At 39.8% G+C, this 18,070-nt stretch overlaps 2 protein-coding genes across 2 annotated transcripts in view; both read right to left on the bottom strand.

Annotated features, from left to right (window-relative positions):
- LOC121297763 (neuritin-like) overlaps positions 1 to 1,404 on the bottom strand; it is an 11,660-nt gene extending 10,256 nt beyond the window's left edge. Inside the window, exon 1 of the mRNA XM_041224258.1 lies at positions 398 to 1,404. Coding sequence (XP_041080192.1) covers positions 398 to 449 — 52 coding nt within the window. The 5' untranslated portion in view covers positions 450 to 1,404. The remainder of the gene's footprint in view (positions 1 to 397) is intronic.
- Positions 1,405 to 9,903: 8,499 nt separating this feature from the next.
- Positions 9,904 to 17,169, bottom strand: LOC121297812 (translocon-associated protein subunit alpha-like). The gene is made up of 9 exons (XM_041224323.1): positions 17,055 to 17,169; positions 15,811 to 15,932; positions 15,409 to 15,499; positions 14,556 to 14,683; positions 12,852 to 12,986; positions 12,331 to 12,407; positions 12,010 to 12,088; positions 11,465 to 11,558; positions 9,904 to 10,863 (listed from the first exon to the last, which is right to left on the bottom strand). Exons 1-9 carry the CDS (start codon positions 17,125 to 17,127, stop codon positions 10,799 to 10,801), a joined length of 864 nt encoding a protein of 287 aa, XP_041080257.1. The 5' UTR covers positions 17,128 to 17,169; the 3' UTR covers positions 9,904 to 10,798.
- Between the last annotated feature and the right edge of the window lie 901 nt (positions 17,170 to 18,070).

The raw sequence follows: 18,070 nt of genomic DNA on the forward strand, positions 1-18,070 counted from the left end.
TAGGGATAATAAAAACACGCATGTATAATTTTCTAACAAATAAAGCATCCCCCGTACTATAGGAGTCGGCGTTCTTTTTCAGAACAGAATGCTGAAAAATCCCGAGTTTAAAACGGTGTGCGGGTCTTTTTTTTTTTCTGTGGCGGTTGATTAAAGTAGTTTTTAAACGATATTCATAAATAATTAATGACAATTTACAAGAAAATAAATGCATTATTTAGTCATATGACTACTCTGTGGAAATAACCTGATATTTGAATCGTATTTAGTTAATACAATAAATAGCTAGATATACTAAATGTATAAAATAACGTATTAATAAATACATTAAGTTAGTAATTCTACATTAAAGTATATTCTGCAGACCGCAAAGCGACAGGAAAGCTTCTTTTCTTACCCAGTGCGAGGACTGCAATGTGAATGGGTGTCTCCGATACCCTCCTTCCCATATCCCCCTCTCCTTACACCCAACGAGGGCTGCTGGGCTCCATCGCCAGGATTTCAGAAAAATCAAGCATGTTTGTTGAGATCACTTAAAAGACGAATGTTACACATGCAGCCGCTGTTCAATGCACGGATCTGGCAAGATCACTCACTGGTAAAACGAAATATTTGCAACATTTGGTAACAAATCTTCGATGCAGTTCAATTCTTACATCTCAGGTCGCACTTTTATAAAAGGCGCTGCAGCTGGTTCTTTAAATGCTGGTTTTCTTGCAGTGTGAACTCGCCTGTGTTCTCTCCTGAGTTTCAATGTCAGGGCGTGTTACTATCCTTCATGTAGAGGCCTATAAAGCCAACAGACAGAACCTTGAAATAAGTTTACCCTTTGCAATTCACTCGTCGTTTCTCTTATACCCAATCAACATTGCAGTGTCATCTCAGTCTTAGTTAAACAAATATACACATACATACATGTATGCCCATAGGCTATATATTTAAAATAAACTGTAAAAAATATTTATAAATAAGTAATCTATTTTTTTCTTCAAGAACCCTAATCGCGGACCAGAGCTCTAACCCCGACGTGCTGCTTCACGGTTAATATTGTATTAGAGATGCAGTGCAATACGTCTCCGTGTCCCGCTTCTTTTATTTTCTTGACGGCGGAGTAGCACATTTTACCAACGGATGGCACACCGGAGGCGCGTTATCCTTTTATGGAATGGATTCGCATTATTTTTAGGCGTGGATAGAAACTCAGGGCTGCACTTTCTTTCTTTCTTTCTCTCTCTCTCTCTCTCTCTCTCTCTCTCTCTCTCTCTCTCTCTGCCCCTCCCTGATGCGCTACTCTAAATTGATCCCTTCGCTTTTAATAATTAATTCCGTCTTCTCTACAGTGCAGATGCGGCAGAAGCACTGTTCTGTCTACCACTATATTTTTTATATCACAAGTAAGGGGGCGTACAGTTACCCTTTGCTGCTTGCAGAAGTTTTGCGTGAGGGTGTGCGTAACGCAGTCTGTGGGCCGCCCGCTCTCCTGCTGACCAGTTGTGATCTGTCCGGCCTACACCCGTGTCGGTGTGCAGGGCAGAGGCGGCGCTGTTTGAGATAATCGTGTGTTAGCTCAAATCGCTTCTATTTTGGGTGGCTGAAGTTCAAATCTCACAACAGTTAAAGCTGCTGCAGAATGACTTCTCTTTCTCCAGCACTGCTTAGTGCCAGCCACGCCAGTGTGCACTAATATAAATTAGCATCACAATATGGAATTGTTCCATTATCAAATGAGTCAGTGCAGTGGTACCAATACGATTAACAAACGAACCGCGCAGGACGCAACATTCCGTTTCATTTTATCCAGCTGATGATAGATTAGCAAATGTTCCTCGCCCACCTTCACAATAATATTCTTATTGATTCTAAATGTAGCCTGCTAAGCGTCAACGGTAGCTGTACAGATGAGGTGCAGTTGGTAAAATGATCCAACAGTGACAACATTTTCATATTTTGATACAGTACACCAATTTATCAACCAGGCAGTATTGCTGGTACTGTCAGAATGTACAGAACATTATTGTGCCGTTGCTTTCCATTAGCCATGGCAGATAATGCTGTCCTAATTATTCTGTCCGAGGTTATGGGATAGTAAGGGTATATGGCAATCACACACACACACACACACACACACACACACACACACACACATATATATATTTGATGCCACCTGCCGTCCATTTTTGATAACATAAAAGTTGTATGAGGTTCTGCAATTCTGCATGCCTGTTCACATAAAAACATACCACTATATACAAAAAATACTGCAAATGAATACTACTAGGACATGCAACTGTACCTGTAATACTCTCACCGGAAAGATCTGATAGTCTTAATAACTTGTGCTAAATATAGCAAGTTTCGTGACAGTTACTGACAAGCGTGTAGGTGTAAAACAGGGGAGGATAAATTGATACGTGGTGTAAAGGGGTGTCATTTAGAATAAATCATTTCGCACAGTCCACCCACCCAAACAGCACCACGTCGCACACAGTAAGACACACACAACGTGGTCATTTTATAAGACAGGATCTTTGGTGAAAGCAGATCTCGGACACGGTTCCTTTTCACGAAGGGTCTTTTATTGCAATTTGTAAGCATCTGAGCTTTGATACAAGGGCTGCAGCAGACACAAATCTCCGTGGCATAGAAAGCATCTGAAACACAAAGAAGAGAGTCACAAGGACCGCTGTCTAAAAGAACCGCGCATCCATGCAACGACTAAAAATAAAAATCGCGCATACATCAGTACAAAAACAGCATCCATGTTAGAGAGGCACTGTCCCAAAAGCTTACTGTGATCGGTACCCGTCAGGTCTTTATAACCGTTAAGGAAACGTTGCAACACGCGCAGATATACCATCCCTAATAGTGTTACAGACCTCAAAGAAGTTTCTCTTAGCGCGTATAACATTTTAAAATACATGTTGAAAGCATGGCGCCTCGCACCTGAGTCAGGACTTCAGCATGTGATGGCAGGAGCGTGTGCAGCACCGCGTCTCTTTTCGTTTGGCTGACGGACGGCACATGATGCGTCTGCCTGGCAGGTGTATCGACTGGGGCAGAGCGCTAACCCACCGGCCACAGAGAAACTCCGGGAGGGGAGGGTCCGTGGGGTCCTCGACTGAAGCAGCTTTAACGCGCTGCTGTGACCTGCTGTGAAAAAATAATACAACTCGACTGCCATTCAAATATATAGACTTGTATTACTACAGTCACTCTGCACGGTACAATATCAGCGCTTCACAATGCTTTCCTGTGCTTTACCACGCTTTCACTTTGCTATGAAATACGATGGTAAACTTTCAGAAAGCTATCCTGTTTATTTTGTTGTCAATTTATTTCACCGGTTAACACTTTATAAAAACCGATTAATTTTGTTAATACTACTTATTTTATTTCATTATTCTAAATTGTTGTTTTTTTAGTCACTGGTAAGTTTGCGATTTGTTTTCCTAAATGAATCCTGGAAATGAGTTACACTGGGATTCTGGTTTCAAAGGAACAAGATATTTTGGAGGCTAATATTGTAATATTGAGTAAATGGGTGACCTTGATGTCGAAGGTCACAGTTCTCTCTTAGGTTACAGTTTGTACGCAGGTCCTGTAAATGCAATCCTTCTTACCGCCGACAGAGGGTGCTCCATGGTTGTCTTGCTCTCTCAGGGAGGCTCCTTCCTGCTCTCCTGGAGAGATTATTAGAGGTGTTGTTAGACAAGCAGCCAGCAGGGGGAGCCAGCATGGGGAGGCTATGCACTGCTCTCAAACTCATCCACTGCCGTTTAAATGTTATCAAAGCAAGTAATAAAGAACTGGAGAGTACTGCACTTAAAATTATTGGCTTCTAGACTAAACATTTATCGAAGAATTGTAATTAGTGTCTTTCAGTACACTACCTAAAGAGGCCCTTTAAGATTTGAAGAAACTGGAACCCTAACTAATGTATGTCTTCTTCTTGTTTAGATTGCCCTCACCTGTGTCTGATCCTAGATCTCTGAGTGTATGTCAGCCCCAGCTGAGGAGTCTGATAGCACGATTTGGCCAGATTCAGTAAACTCATGATTCTCCGGGTGGAGCCTCTGAGCACTTTCAGCAGAGTCAGCCTCTGAATGACCTGCCCAGACAAACAGACAGAGACAGAGAGAGACAGAGACAGACAAACAGAGAGACAGACAGAGAGACAGAGACAGAGACAGAGACAGAGACAGAGACAGATAGACAGACAGACAGACAGACAGATGGAGACAGAGACAGTGAGACAGAGACACAGACAGACAGACAGAGACACAGAGAATAAAGAACATCTTTAAGGCCATTAATAGTACACATGATCAATCATGTTCTAAGCAGAACGAATAATACAGAATGGTAAAGAACAAAGCATCACTGGATGATAACAGGTAATACAATATATTTAAAATGTGCGTTGCATAAAGAACACCTTCAAAGGTAGTCAGTAAAGGGTTTTAAAATGGATTCCTGTCTAACCCGCGTGTCACTCGTCTCAACTTCCCCGCTGACAATGGCGTTCTGGCAAGATGCATTTACTGTGTTTTTAAAATATTCCTTCAATTCAGTATACACAAATACAATCTAAGATGTTCAGGAGTTGAGGGTGAGACTAACAATCACATGAACTTTGTCTCACACTGATGCTGCAAACAGCCCTCATGAGCCCTCATGATGAATTCAGGCGAGTTGGAGTGGCGTGCCATTGAATTAAAGTTTCTTTGATTATTTCTATCTTCTGCAGGCATGCTTGTTGCTATGAAAGCGATACTCACCCACGTTCCATTCAGGTCATTTACAAAGTGTAAGAGAACAACACAGCGATACTTACACTTCTCAAATGATGGCGCTCCTCCTGAAGGGTTTTTGTGGAAATGGTGTTCATGGCTTTAGTCTCCTTTTCCTTAAGACATAATAAAGACAGGGATGGAATCGTTGTCTCTGATGACATGTATGGTTGAGTATACTGTATGAATATACCAAGAAATTGCAAGGAATTCCATGTCAGGTTAATTAGTGCTCCCCTATTGGTCATCTGAGATTTATACACAACTTATACACATTACCCTACATCTGTATACTAACGCCAGTAGAGTTTCCCCAGCAGTGGATTGGCTTGTTTAGAGCACTGTACATCTATGGCCAAATGTTTTGCATCATCCTACAGAATTAACACATTTTGCTTCACAAGTTAACATATTGAATTACATACCGCTTTGTAGTTTTCCATATACTTAATGAAAAATGGCAAAAATAGTTGTTGGATTTATAGCTTATTTTCCATTTTTACTGCCAAAGAACCTGAGATTTAAGATCATTTTTGTCTTGATTGTTACATTCATAAATCACACGTAACATTAGAAAATATAGTTAACACTAGTTGACCCTTGCTCTTGTAATGGATAACTGAAAGAAAATGCTACTGAATGATGCACAATGCTGAGGGAGCACACTGGAGCAGAGCAATGCTGCCTGGCACATTTTTACAGTTTTTACTGAACTCAAACCCAGTACTCCAGAGGTAAAAAGATGAAGGAAGCCAGTGAATTGAGATCAGCAGTACTTACAGCTAAGAGCTGTTCAGCATGAAGAGTGCTGGCAGAAATCCTTCGCCTCGGTCCTTCGACGTCTACAGTCTTTTTTTAAACAACCAGAAGCAAAAGTGATAATGAACCCTAGGCTTTACAGCTGTCACTAATATTACCATAACATGTCTTACAAACTGGGCTAGCCCTTTAGTTGACAGGGTATGAAGACTTAATTACATGATAATAACACTGTGATAACACTATAATAATGATGTAATAACACTGTACAGTTTGCTGTTCACATTCAGCCCTTGCTTTTCTGTGTAATTCAATGGGCTGAGATGCGTTGGAGTCCTGCCCCCTATGGTTTAAACAGGGAATTGGTGTTGAAAGGTACAGTCATTTCATGGTGTCCAGTGTTGTACAGAAATGCTTACCGCTATTAAACTCTCCTCAGTCTTCTTTGGAGTGGTTGCCATAAAAACCTCTTCATTCTTAGTCTTTAGAAAGAATACAAAAGAAAAAAAGTGTTTCTTAACTGTGTTTTCATTCTGCTCATTATCGTGATCCGATACAAATTTTCAGCGAAAGATTACATTAGAAAAAATAACGTTACTTTTTGTTTTGTTTCAGAAAAGGACTATAGCTAATGTTTAAAGTGGAAACCAGAAAACAAGCTTTTCATCAAACAAGCTTTTAATAGCATCTTGCTAGAAAACGACATCAGAAGAGGGAGAGCGTTTGTTCGACAGATGGATCGTCAAAGAATACTTTGAGCTGAGAAGTAACTATTTGTAAGGAGTCATTTTGAGAGTAATGAGTTACTGTAATGTGTAACTAACAGATTACTTTTTAAAGTAACTTCCCCAATGCTGCATGATGGTGTTCTGGTAGTTAAAGAGAACTCTATTGTGATGAACAGAGACCTCTCGTATTTCTTAGATACTGTGATACTTACAAATGCTGAGTACTGTTTCTCATTATTTTGTATTAGAGACAATCGCCTTGTCTGCAGAGGAAATCAATAACACATTTTAAAAACAGCAAGGTTGAGAGCTTGGTGGTGCTTACATCCTGTGACATTGTTCCATGTGATATTTCTTATATCCACTAGGGGGAGGATTTGCAGGGGGGCAGAGTAATGGCTGTATTAGAGCTCTATTGAAACCACAAGGGTACTTTTGAGTGTTAAAAAAGTCAACAGGATTGATGACTGGAACAGAAAGTGATTCAAGGTGGATTCTGATACAGAATATCGATTCAAATTCCATATTGGACTAACAGGACCACTCAGAACACAGTGTGTGTCTTTGATAGAGATATTTAAAGAGTAATTAGCGAGGTTCCAAAAAATATAGCGATATACGTCCCCAAGTGTTGCTGTTTCAATAACGTACCTGTATTTTCTCTATTCATTGTTAAAATCCCGACAACTTTTTACACTTCTAACTTTAAAATCTGTTTCAAAGCTATTTTCAAAATGGCCGCTCTAGTGCACTGGGGTTTGAGATCTGTCCTCTAAATCAATGCAGGAAGAGCGATTAAAAAAAAAAAACATAGCAAAGTGCTCTGGTTCAGTACCACATCATGGATCGTTATCGCTGTGTTACCTGTTTGATAATGTGGGCAATAATTCAAAGAGCTTTGATACAGACTTTAAAGTTATAATTGTAAAAAGTTGTCAGGATGTTAATGAAAAAAAATGACAGGTATATTTAACCCTCCTATTATGCTCAGAATTTAGGTACATCTGTTATGTTTTGGGTCATAGTGACCTGATGCAATTTTAAACTAATTTAAGCAGCCTTAATTTGATTAAATGTTTTTATTTGCAAAGATTTTACTCTTTTATGCTCTTTTAGTCCAGGAGCTGTGATAAAACTTCTTTGACTGCCAACCTGAGAGCTCTTCATTTTGGAATGTCTTTACTAGTGAGATGCTGTTGCAATGCTGACAGAGAAAATTAGACTCTGCCTTGTAGATGTATATTGTTTGTTTTTTGTTTATAAATATCCCCAGATAGGTTCAGTTCAGCCATTTTCAGAAATAATAGTAATACAAATATAATAATAAAATAACAAATGAAAGATGTTTTTTTCCTGCACACAAACTACATAGATAAATGCCAAGGGTCACAGTGACCCGAAACATCTCAAAGCTTCTGTTTTCTGTGTATAAGTTAATGATCCCAACTTAGGAAGAGTCATAAAATATTATACAGAAAATGAAAAGAAAAAATAGTACTTAAGCCAACTGGAAACTAGAGTTGGGTCAAATAGACCAGAAACCTAATAGGAGGGTTAAGCATTTGTAGCAACATGTGACGACGTGTAACGCTATATTTTTCGGAACCCCGCTCTCCCCCATCCCAGTTCAGCAGCTTCTGAAAGTTTCACCATCATTCTGCTGTTTTTTACCCCCATGCTTTATTTCTTAACTCCATTTTGTTTTACCCTTTTAACATGATAGCAACATTTTATCACAGGTTAAGCATAGTTCTAACTGGAAAGCCACATAAAAAGCATACACTGAAGACCAAAATAAAATGACACTTCAGCTGCACAATAATGAGGGGAGCAGTGACAATGCTAAATGGAACTATAAAGCTTTGATAAATAGATTTTAAGACCTTGCTACATATTTTAACAAAATGAGAAAAGAGACAGCTTCAAAGAACTCCCATCTCCCAGCAGCCTTTGCAAATCCATTCCAATCACTGTGTCTCCTATCAGTCACATACTGACATGAATGCCAGGAAATGAGAACTACAAACTCAAAACTACCTTAGCACACAGAATTTTCAAAGATAAAAACTAATACAATAACGTCCTTCTCTTACCAAATGACCTTTCCACAGAGTTCTTTGCCTAATGGAGCTCCTAACTCTAAGACTTCTTTTGTTTCGGGTTATCATTATGCGACGTGACTGTACGGGAGGAGGAGTTTGTGGGATTGAATAATTTTGACTCCCTGCTGCCCCCTATAGGAGTATCACTGTAATAAGGATGTCACAGACACTGACACATGACAACAGCTAAATGTCATCACTGCAACTTACCATATTAGCAGAAGGCAGGAAACACTTTAAATATGTACAGACAGCATCCTTGCAAAGGACTTTTTTTTAGAAATGTATTAACCATTTATCTATCATTTGTGAGTCAATGACTCCAGCAAATCTTAAAACTACAGTACGAGCTAAAAACAGCTTAACATAGGTGTGTTCTTTCAAAAATCAAATACGGTGACAGAACAACTTAGTTTCTGCCATAGCTAATAGTTTGAGAACAGCAAAAATAGAAAAACTGCATTTCAAGGTAATTAGTTTATTAGCATTTATTCTTATCAGAAAGTGACCGACTTTTAATATCATTGGAATATAAAGGAAAAAATAACCATGCACACACTTTATGATTAAAAGGCATAGCACCCATTATAGATACTGAATGCAAATTAAAAACTAGAGCACAGGATTGCTAAAGAAACAGATATTGAAGGACGAAGACTTCAGCCCTAGTGCATCTGTGTATCTGGACATGGCTATTGTGATGTCACCAGCAGCCACCAAGATGTCAAATTACATCACTGTGTTGACATCACAGCATGTGCAGTTAGGTAGCTACTGTTTATAATGTGGAAATCTCTTCATATTTTTTTATATGACCCAATATGTGCTAAACATACTGACTTTACTGTTTTGTAAAAAAAAAACAAAAAAAAAAACACCTTTTTTTTTATATAAAATTTTATTGTGTCCCTTTCCGTGTCAATAATACCAGATAAAAAAATTAAAAATGTTGCATCAAACTGGATTTCAGATGCTCTTTCCAGCTACCCATAACACTGACATACTGTGGAAAAATATCCAAGCAAATCATCCCCTTTCTTTAAGAAAATAACTTAAAATACTGTAAATGACAGGTGGTTACACTTGGGAAACCATTGGATTGTCATGCTGAAAAGTTAGTGGGGTTTATTTCACATGCCCTTGCAGTTTTACTAAATGTTAACTATACAATCTTGACACCAACAATAAAATAAAGAGTTCCTTCTGATCTGAATCAACTTCTAATACAGCAGTGTGCTCATGTATTAGAACACCCCATTGCTTCTGTAGTTTTGATTTGCTGTGCATATGATAAATGGTCAAAATAGGCAAATGAGTGATTGTCTAATTTAATTGATGACTTTAATAGGCCACACATGCAATTATTAAAAATAGTAAGAGAAAGGGAACACATAGCCACACATGGTAAAATCCATGAGAATTTTTAGAAGTTGTTTAAGATGCCTAATTGAAGCACAAAGTGGTCGAACATTTTCACACAAGTGTCTATTGTTTCTATATACTAACTGAAAACAAATTCTCACACCCTGAGGTTTTCATGCAGGTAGGTATAAAGGGTATAAATGACAAATCTTGGTGTTGTAATAAATTTGCACACCACTGTCTGAATTCAATATTTGAATACCACGAACAATACAATTTAATCTTTCTACGAATTCATTTACAACCATATTCAGAGACCAGTATTTACAGTGTGTATAGCTGCCTCCTCTCTTAACAGCGCTACAGACAGACTACAAGGTCTAATGATGGGCTGGCAATACAGGTTTAGTCACAGCTGTGTGTAAAACTGTGTGTGTGTGTATATTGCAGGTGTATTTTATGCAGATAGACAAGTGTCTATATTGTACAGTTTAATGTTCAGGTCAGAATTGAAAGGGACTGACCACAAATGGCAATCTTAATCTAGAGCAGATCTTTAGCAAGAAGGGCTAGATTTACTAAACTGGTTTTCAGTGCTCCTACTTGTGATTTATTTATTTTTTTTATTTGTGTCACAGTTAGAAACCTCAATATTAATTTGAAACTTTCATACCAGTAAAAAAAAAAAAAAAAAAAAACATGAAAACAGCTTAATAAATCTAACCCAGAGGGAAACTTGAAGAAATCAAAACAGAAAATTGGCTTCCATCAACAAGTTTTACAATACCTTTGTCTCTTGTTTGTTGGATTGTTGTGAGTTTTAAATGGACGTGCCTGTTCAGTACAGCTCAAGGTATTTGCCAGCTATCAATCAATACCCCTTGTATGCACAGACTGTGCGTCTCAATTGAAAATAAGAACATGAGAGAGCTGCTGAGGCTGAGGGCTGCAGCTCTGTCCAGAGTCCTGGAGGTGAAGTCCCATGAGGTGGGTGTGGATAGACTCTGGGTTCAGGAGCGTCTGCCTCCAATCCAGGATCCCGCGGAGGGAGGGAGGCTTACTGGTCGGTGCCGACTGCTCTCTTAGTGCGTTTCCTGGGAGAAGCTTTCGGGGACGCCCTGTCTGCACATCACAAAACCAGGGATGTCAGTAAAAACATGGACTTTTCTATGCAACGAGAGAGCTCACTGGTACAACACACAGGGTACATGCGGCAGTCACAACTTGAGGACAGCTAGAACGAGTGAAGGTAAGTGCGCATTTCAGATAGTCAATTCTCATGAAGATGAACTCTCATGAAACAAATTTCCTGAGCCAGAAAAATGCAACAATCGCTTATTGTAAATTACTTCTTATGAAACCAATTCATACAACACAAATTTCCTGTTTGTCTGAATTATTTGGGCACTCTCACCCGTATGGATGAAACATTTGAATAAAATGAACTGCTCAAGTTCAAACAGCTCAGTGTACTAAAAGATATTGGGAAATGTTTAGTGCCGGATGTATTCCGAGTTGCCATAGTGCTCACGTATTAATGCTATTTCCATGAAGCATAGAAATGAATGACGAGCACAAAAAACATGCCTTATCCTTGCAGACAAAAATGGATGCATTGAAAGCGGTGGATAGTGCACCACCATACAAGAACACTTTCTCAACCACTCTGCAAAACCGGGAATGAAATAAAAGGGAAAGGTTATCAAGCTCTAGGCCAACTTACTCATGACATTGAGAGTCTCCTGCGGGATCCAGCTGATATCCACGTCATTCATGGTCCCTGTGCCCGTCTCCACCTTCACCGCTGACCTCTTCCTCTGCACAGCGAGGGACGAGAGAAGGTTACAGCCCCGGAACACAGAGCCTGTACCGTGCTCACCTCCTTTCAATGTGTGTATAATCAGATCCACTGTCACTAAGCTGCTCCAACCAGAACCTCCTTTAACTAACCACTGAGCTACTAAACACACTGCAGCCCAGTACTCTCCAACCAATAAAACCCACTATCTTTCACACTGCAGCTCAGCACTCTCCAACCACTAAAACCCACTATCTTTCACACTGCAGCCCAGCACTCTTCACTAAAACCCACTAGCTTTCACACTGCAGCCCACCATTTCCTTTCTTTCTGTAAGAATTTGATACTCAGACGAGCTACTTTCTAAGCTGTAGCCCACCTCTTTCTGCCTTTCTGTAACCACAGAGCTTTTTGGTAGGTCAGCCCACCCCCTCTCCCCCACCACAGCCTCAGTCACCCAGGCGTCTCACCGTTTGCGTTTCCAGAACCTGGTAAATTCCAACTAGAACCAGCATCACAAGCCCAGTGAGGAACACGTACAGGAACACGCTGTCAAAAGAGAAGTATGATTAAACAAACGCACATTTCATTTCTTCTTCTGCATCCAACCGTAGTGGGTGTCTGTTCTGAATCGAGCTTTCTTGAAAAGGCTGCATTCAGACATAACCAGAATCATACTCCAATAGTGTTACTATCAAGTACCATGACAACTGGAGAATTAGTTAATGGTTAAATCAAGATGTAAAAGTATATATCTTGGCTAAGTAAACCCTTTTGTCCCAGATGCTTACGTTTGTCCATCTAGCCCCTGGTCCAGCTCGACGATAGTGACAGTCTGATTGAAGACGGCATCACGGTACACATTTCCCTGAGGAGTACACCAGGAAGCATGTTACATACTGCTTACTACAGAACTCTGAAAGGCTCATGGTGTATCCTCTATATATTGATATAGCTCATTCCCTGCAGTTCAGTTTTATTCTACGAAGGTGGAAGCCCTGAGCAGACGCGCTATATAAATCACAACATAACTTGTGCACGAAACTTATTTAGGCAGGATATAAAAACGTGCTTTTCTGAAACTTTCTCAAAGTGAAAAAATGGTCCTGTACAAGGAACTGTGATAAAGACTGTGTCCCGTTCCTTGTACAGGACCACTTGTACACTGTTTCAGAAAAGCACATTTTTGGAACCCGTAAAGAAAACCAAGCTCTTCAACTCAAACATACAGCATTGTGCAAGAATCATGAACAGCACTGTGCTTTGTGAATGGGGCTGGTGCCTGGGAGTGAGGAGTGAGCCCTGCACTCACATTGCTGTCCTGGTAGTGGAGCTCAATGACCAGTCCAAAGAGGCGTCCGGCCATGGGCTCGGCAGGGATGAAGGAGTACTCGAAGGTGGCTTGTTTCTCTGGCTGCACCACGGTGCTCAGAGGCAGTGCTGTGAACTGAAGCACACAAAAACACAGCTCATTCTACAAGAGAACACACACTACACACAAGGCTTCCCTCTGGCCCTTCACAATAAGAGTTGAGGAGGAGGTGCTGGGATACTGGCTGGAGAGACACTAACTATGGTCAGTTCAACAGTGTTGAGATAATGACACATTCTGTTACTGCCAACTGGAAATCACCCCCATTGTCACCAGATTAATAAAAACGCTCTTTATATTGCTGAACCAGTTATAAGACCACACGGTTCTGGCTCCCATTTTACCCATAATACCATGCGACTAGTACTTTCATTCTTGTTGTAAAGAGAACACAAATAGCATGGTCTTATGATAGCTTCTGACTACAGTTTTATAGCAGAGAGCACTCTATATATTTACAAATGTACACTGAATTAAATACAACCAAGAAATTGAACTCCCCAGTGATCACACCAGAACACACATGACCTACATTAGTTAATAAGCCGTGTGTAGAACATCTGTTCTTATATAAGAGATCATAAGAGTCATCTTGATCAGTTTGGACAAGAACTGAATTACTGACTGATTTATAATCAGGGCTTCTGTTTTTCTGGTTGTATTGTATTTTTCGGTGCTTATTTTTAGCTATTTTCGAGTTTTATGTAAATCGCTTTTTTTTGGTGGTTTCGTTTTTGATATACTGTATGAAATTAATGTTTTCTGTTACTTTCCCAAATGCTTGAGCATTTTTTTTGTGTCAAAACACGTACAGTAACTCGACAGTATTTGAGTATTTGCACACTTAAGTTGTGCCGTCTTTCCTTTCCTGTCTTCCACAAATCCCTCTGATCACGGGTACATTCTTCTGGGGTTTTTGTGTGTTGGCATTTTTGTACATTTCATTACAATTCTGTTTAAATCATCCGTATCTTAACTGTAATACAGCTTTAAATCCCGTTAACAAGCCTCTATCCTGATTGTAATCTCGTTTAAAATCTTGCAAGCGGAGTCTCCAATAGAAATGTAAGAATGTGCTGTCACTCAGTAGTTGGGGCGGGTTTAAAGTATTCAGAATAAATCAATGACAGATACACGTCAGGAAGGTGGGACATTGCCCAGCAGCACTGGGAAATGTATTTATTATTATTTTTGTAGTAGGTTTTATTTATTTTTAATGGGAAAAGGGTAAAGTCAACATGAATAGATTATCCATTTCCACAGTTTTTTGGTGTTTATTATCTATCCACTGGTTTAATTTTATTTGTATCGGGGGCGTTTTATCAGGTTTTATCGGTTAAAACTGAAAATCGTAAGCCCTATTTATAATGTTTAATTGTTAGTTTCAGTTTGGTGGTCTCCTTAGGGTAATCTACATCTAACTGCACAATCCAGCACAATTGCCACTCTATTTGAAAGAGGCTCAGGACCGAATGGCGGGAGGGGGTGTTGAGGTATGAATTGAGGTGCTCTCTTTCTCGCTCTTTCTCGTAGCGCTGTGAGGAGGAGCTCTCAAGGTCACTGTCCCTCATCTTTAATGAGCATTAAATTCACTAAAGAAACATGGATTGAAACATGCGGTCCAGAAAGAGTTGTTAGGCTCACGTTCTGGATGTAGAACTGGAAATCCTGGGGGTAGTGGAAGGAAGCTTCCAGAGACTGCACAATGAAGTCCTTGCTGCCCTTATTGGTGAGACCAACAAGGAACTTCACAATCTGATTGGCTGGGAACTCTGTCACACAAACAGGGAGTTAACAGTTATAAAAAAACAACAACAAAAACAGGAAGTTCAGGAGTAACAGACACACACGACAAATACAAAATGAAATAAATCCTGTTAATTCAAGATATTGTAAGGCAGGCTGTAAATAAACAGCTGCAGCAAAAGAAGTGATTACGTACCAGGAAGCTGTAGCATCTTATCTATAGCGTGCTCTTTGAAATATCTGCATGTTCCACATCGAAGAATGAAATACAAGCAGAATATCAATGCATTTTAAACAGCAGAACATATTGCTAGTTCTAACAGTTACTTTTATCTTCTCAGTCTTTCTGCTGTTTGCAATCATTCCAAATCCTTTTTTTTTTTTTCTCATGAAGTCTTTGTCAATGTGCTTTAGCCCGAGTTCAGTATAACAGGGTAGATCACCCAATGTGTCAGTAGAAGACCACTCTTTTGGATCCAGTTTACTACAGTCTTGCTGGTAGTACACACCCGAGCACTAGAAGGCACTGCTGCACACTAATATAAAGATGATTTGGCCAATGTAATGTATCTATGGCAGGCAACTAGAAGTGAACAACAGCTCCTGAACTAGGGCAAACATTACATCAAGAAAATACTGCAGGAACCACGCCGAATGAGAGCAGAGATTATAACAAGCTACAAGGACAGCAAAGTCCTCTTTTATGATAACTCTAATCTGTCCGAGTCACACAAGGTCTTCAGGGGCTCACCTTCCCCAGTCACAAAGACAATAGTGGTGTCAGCATCGGGATGGGAGGTAGCTTCTGCTGTGGATGAGTCATCTTGTAGGTCCTCATTCTCCTGTACAGGAGAACATAGCATGAGACCATAGCATTATACCTTCTATGGTTTAATACAATAACCCTCTAAAATGTTTAGTTTTAAGCTTTCAGCCTGATCGGGTCAAGGGGTCAAAACTGGGTTGCCTTTTAAATCAATCTTTTACTGCAAAACTAATTAAGTCAGTTGTCTTTTTAAATTAACATTTTTGGGTCGCTTCCACTATCTGTCCATTGCCAGGTATAAAGTAACTGACGTGAGAACCGGTATGGTCTGATTTATCTGATAAAGACGATTTCTAAAAGCATTACTGTGCTACTGGCTTCACTTACTGTTTCTGTGGTGCTGGCTTCATCAATCACTGCCTCCTCCTCATCCTCCTCCTCCTCATCTTCCTCTTCCAGAGTAGAGTCTGGGGCCACATCCCCGTCTTGTTCCTGAGCAGATACTGTCCCTGAAAACACAGACACAGTCAGTGAGCAGACACTGTCCCTGAAATACAGACACACACACACAGTCAGGCTAAGGTCAGACACTTAAAAGATTGCAGCTAACACGATTCCATAAATCAGCTCGCACGTCCAATAGCTACACAGGCTTCACATGTGGAGTTTTGAAAGAAACACATAAATGTTCAATCATTTTACAACTTGATATCCAGTACTACAGAAGGTCCAAATGTGGTTGTATTATTATTAGTTTTTAAATCTGGATTCTCTGTCAGCTGTTTGCATGCGACACTGAATAAAATACACCATATAAACGGTATAGTTAGATGGTGCTAGTTATGATTTTTAGCTCCTAACTCCCTATAGTTTCCAATACAACTGTACACATATAGTAATACAATTACCTATATAAAACCTACTATGCATGTGCTTATAAAACTATATGGTCATGTTAATAAATGTTGTTCATTTTGTGTTAATAGTTAGTAAACATACAGTAAATGTCACCCATTTCCAATGATCTGATCGACTTGGAGCTGATAGTCATGAAGCAGGGATCTGATTGACTTGGCACTGATAATCACGAAGCAGGGATCTGATTGACTTGGAGCTGATAATCACGAAGCAGGGATCTGATAATCACGAAGCAGGGATTTGATCGACTTGGAGCCGATAACCACGAAGCAGGGATCTGACCTTGCTGAAGACTTCCAGATGTTTTATTTGGACTATACATGCATTTATACTTTTTTACAAATCAATTTACAATTTACAATTTTAGCTAAAGCGCTACAATAGTGATTAAAAATCAATAAGCTGATTCTGCCTATATTTGCCTGCCCTTCTGTCTGTCACTACTTGCAGTATTAAGTAGCAGATAGGACACGTTACCAAACTGCTCAGATTTTGAGCGTCTACAACGCATTTCAATGAGAACAGAGCGAGATGAACATACACAGTTGCAGAAGCAGTATTTAAAAATAAAAATGTATGCAGGACTTTTTTTTTTTTTTTTTTAAACAGACCTGAGCACGAATGATTAATGAGAGAATGTTTTAATGCCACGTATACTAACATGAACGTGTGTAAACAGAATTTGCACATGATTAGAAAACTATATGGTTTACCTACTGAGCCGACGAGGGCAGCCGGGAAAGCAAGGAGAAGCAATAAGATGATTTTTGGTCCCAGCTGAAACATTTTCCCAGCCGTATGGAGCAATAAAGTCGACTATCACTGTATTCTCTCGCTGAAAAAGGAAGGGAGAGGGAGGCGTTTAGAAGTTAAAGAGAAGAGTTGCAGGCCACGCCCTGAAAAGGTTAGAGGTGCCGGCAGGGAGGTTCGAATGATTTTAACTTTTTTTCATGACGCTGACTGTTTCTGCTGTTTCTGTGTGGTTTGCAATGCCCAGTTGGATTCGGTTAACTGAATTGAGTTATAAACTTGCCCGTGTTGGTTGAAGGCGCGATCTGGTGGACTAATGTATGCATGATTAATTGTCCTACTTTTTATGACACAGACACGACACAACATTGGGGATTTGTATTTGTTTTTCCCCCTGTCACGCTACAGTAGTTTAGGTGGGGGTCAAACAAGAGCAGGCAGGTAAAGTTCCATTAATTTTGTGTGACATCATTGTTAGCTGAATCTGACCACGAGGAGCCTAAGGGACACCTGAAATGGATTGCTTATGCTGATCATCTTGTGACAGCAGCACAGTCCAATTTCCAGAACCCTGTTTCAAAATAACTGACACTCACCACGTGGAAGGAATCACCACAGGTGGTTGACGCTCATCAGCAAGGAATCACCACAGGTGGTTGATGCAATCAGGGGGATTCCCCAGTGCTGTACAATACTCCAGTAAAATCAGACTATATGATGAACAAACCAGCCCCTTAGTTTTACCTGTGTATAGATAGACAATGGTCCCTATTATTAAACCTTTAATGATTGATTTAAGGAATGTTTTCTTAAGGACTGTTTTTAAAGTGTGTTTTCTAAACACTCTCTTAGATTAGTAAACACTGCTTTGGGACTGGCACTAATGATGTAAAAAGCCACTGTGGGGAACTAACTGGAAGCATCTTATGATGGTCTTTAATAGAGAAAAAATTACCTTGAACCAGGCTGAGCTGAAACT

Source organism: Polyodon spathula, chromosome 23, assembly GCF_017654505.1.
Source record: "Polyodon spathula isolate WHYD16114869_AA chromosome 23, ASM1765450v1, whole genome shotgun sequence".
Classification (NCBI taxonomy): domain Eukaryota; kingdom Metazoa; phylum Chordata; class Actinopteri; order Acipenseriformes; family Polyodontidae; genus Polyodon; species Polyodon spathula.

Bases quoted from the DNA above. Each gene is read 5' to 3' on its own strand.
- LOC121297812 (XM_041224323.1), bottom strand. From the start codon at position 17,127: ATGTTTCAGCTGGGACCAAAAATCATCTTATTGCTTCTCCTTGCTTTC. The intron at 15,500-15,810 runs GTAAGTGAAGCC...TCTCCTGTACAG, and splicing joins AAGCCAGCACCACAGAAACA to GAGAATGAGGACCTACAAGA. The intron at 14,684-15,408 runs GTGAGCCCCTGA...TTTGTGTGACAG, and splicing joins TGTCTTTGTGACTGGGGAAG to AGTTCCCAGCCAATCAGATT.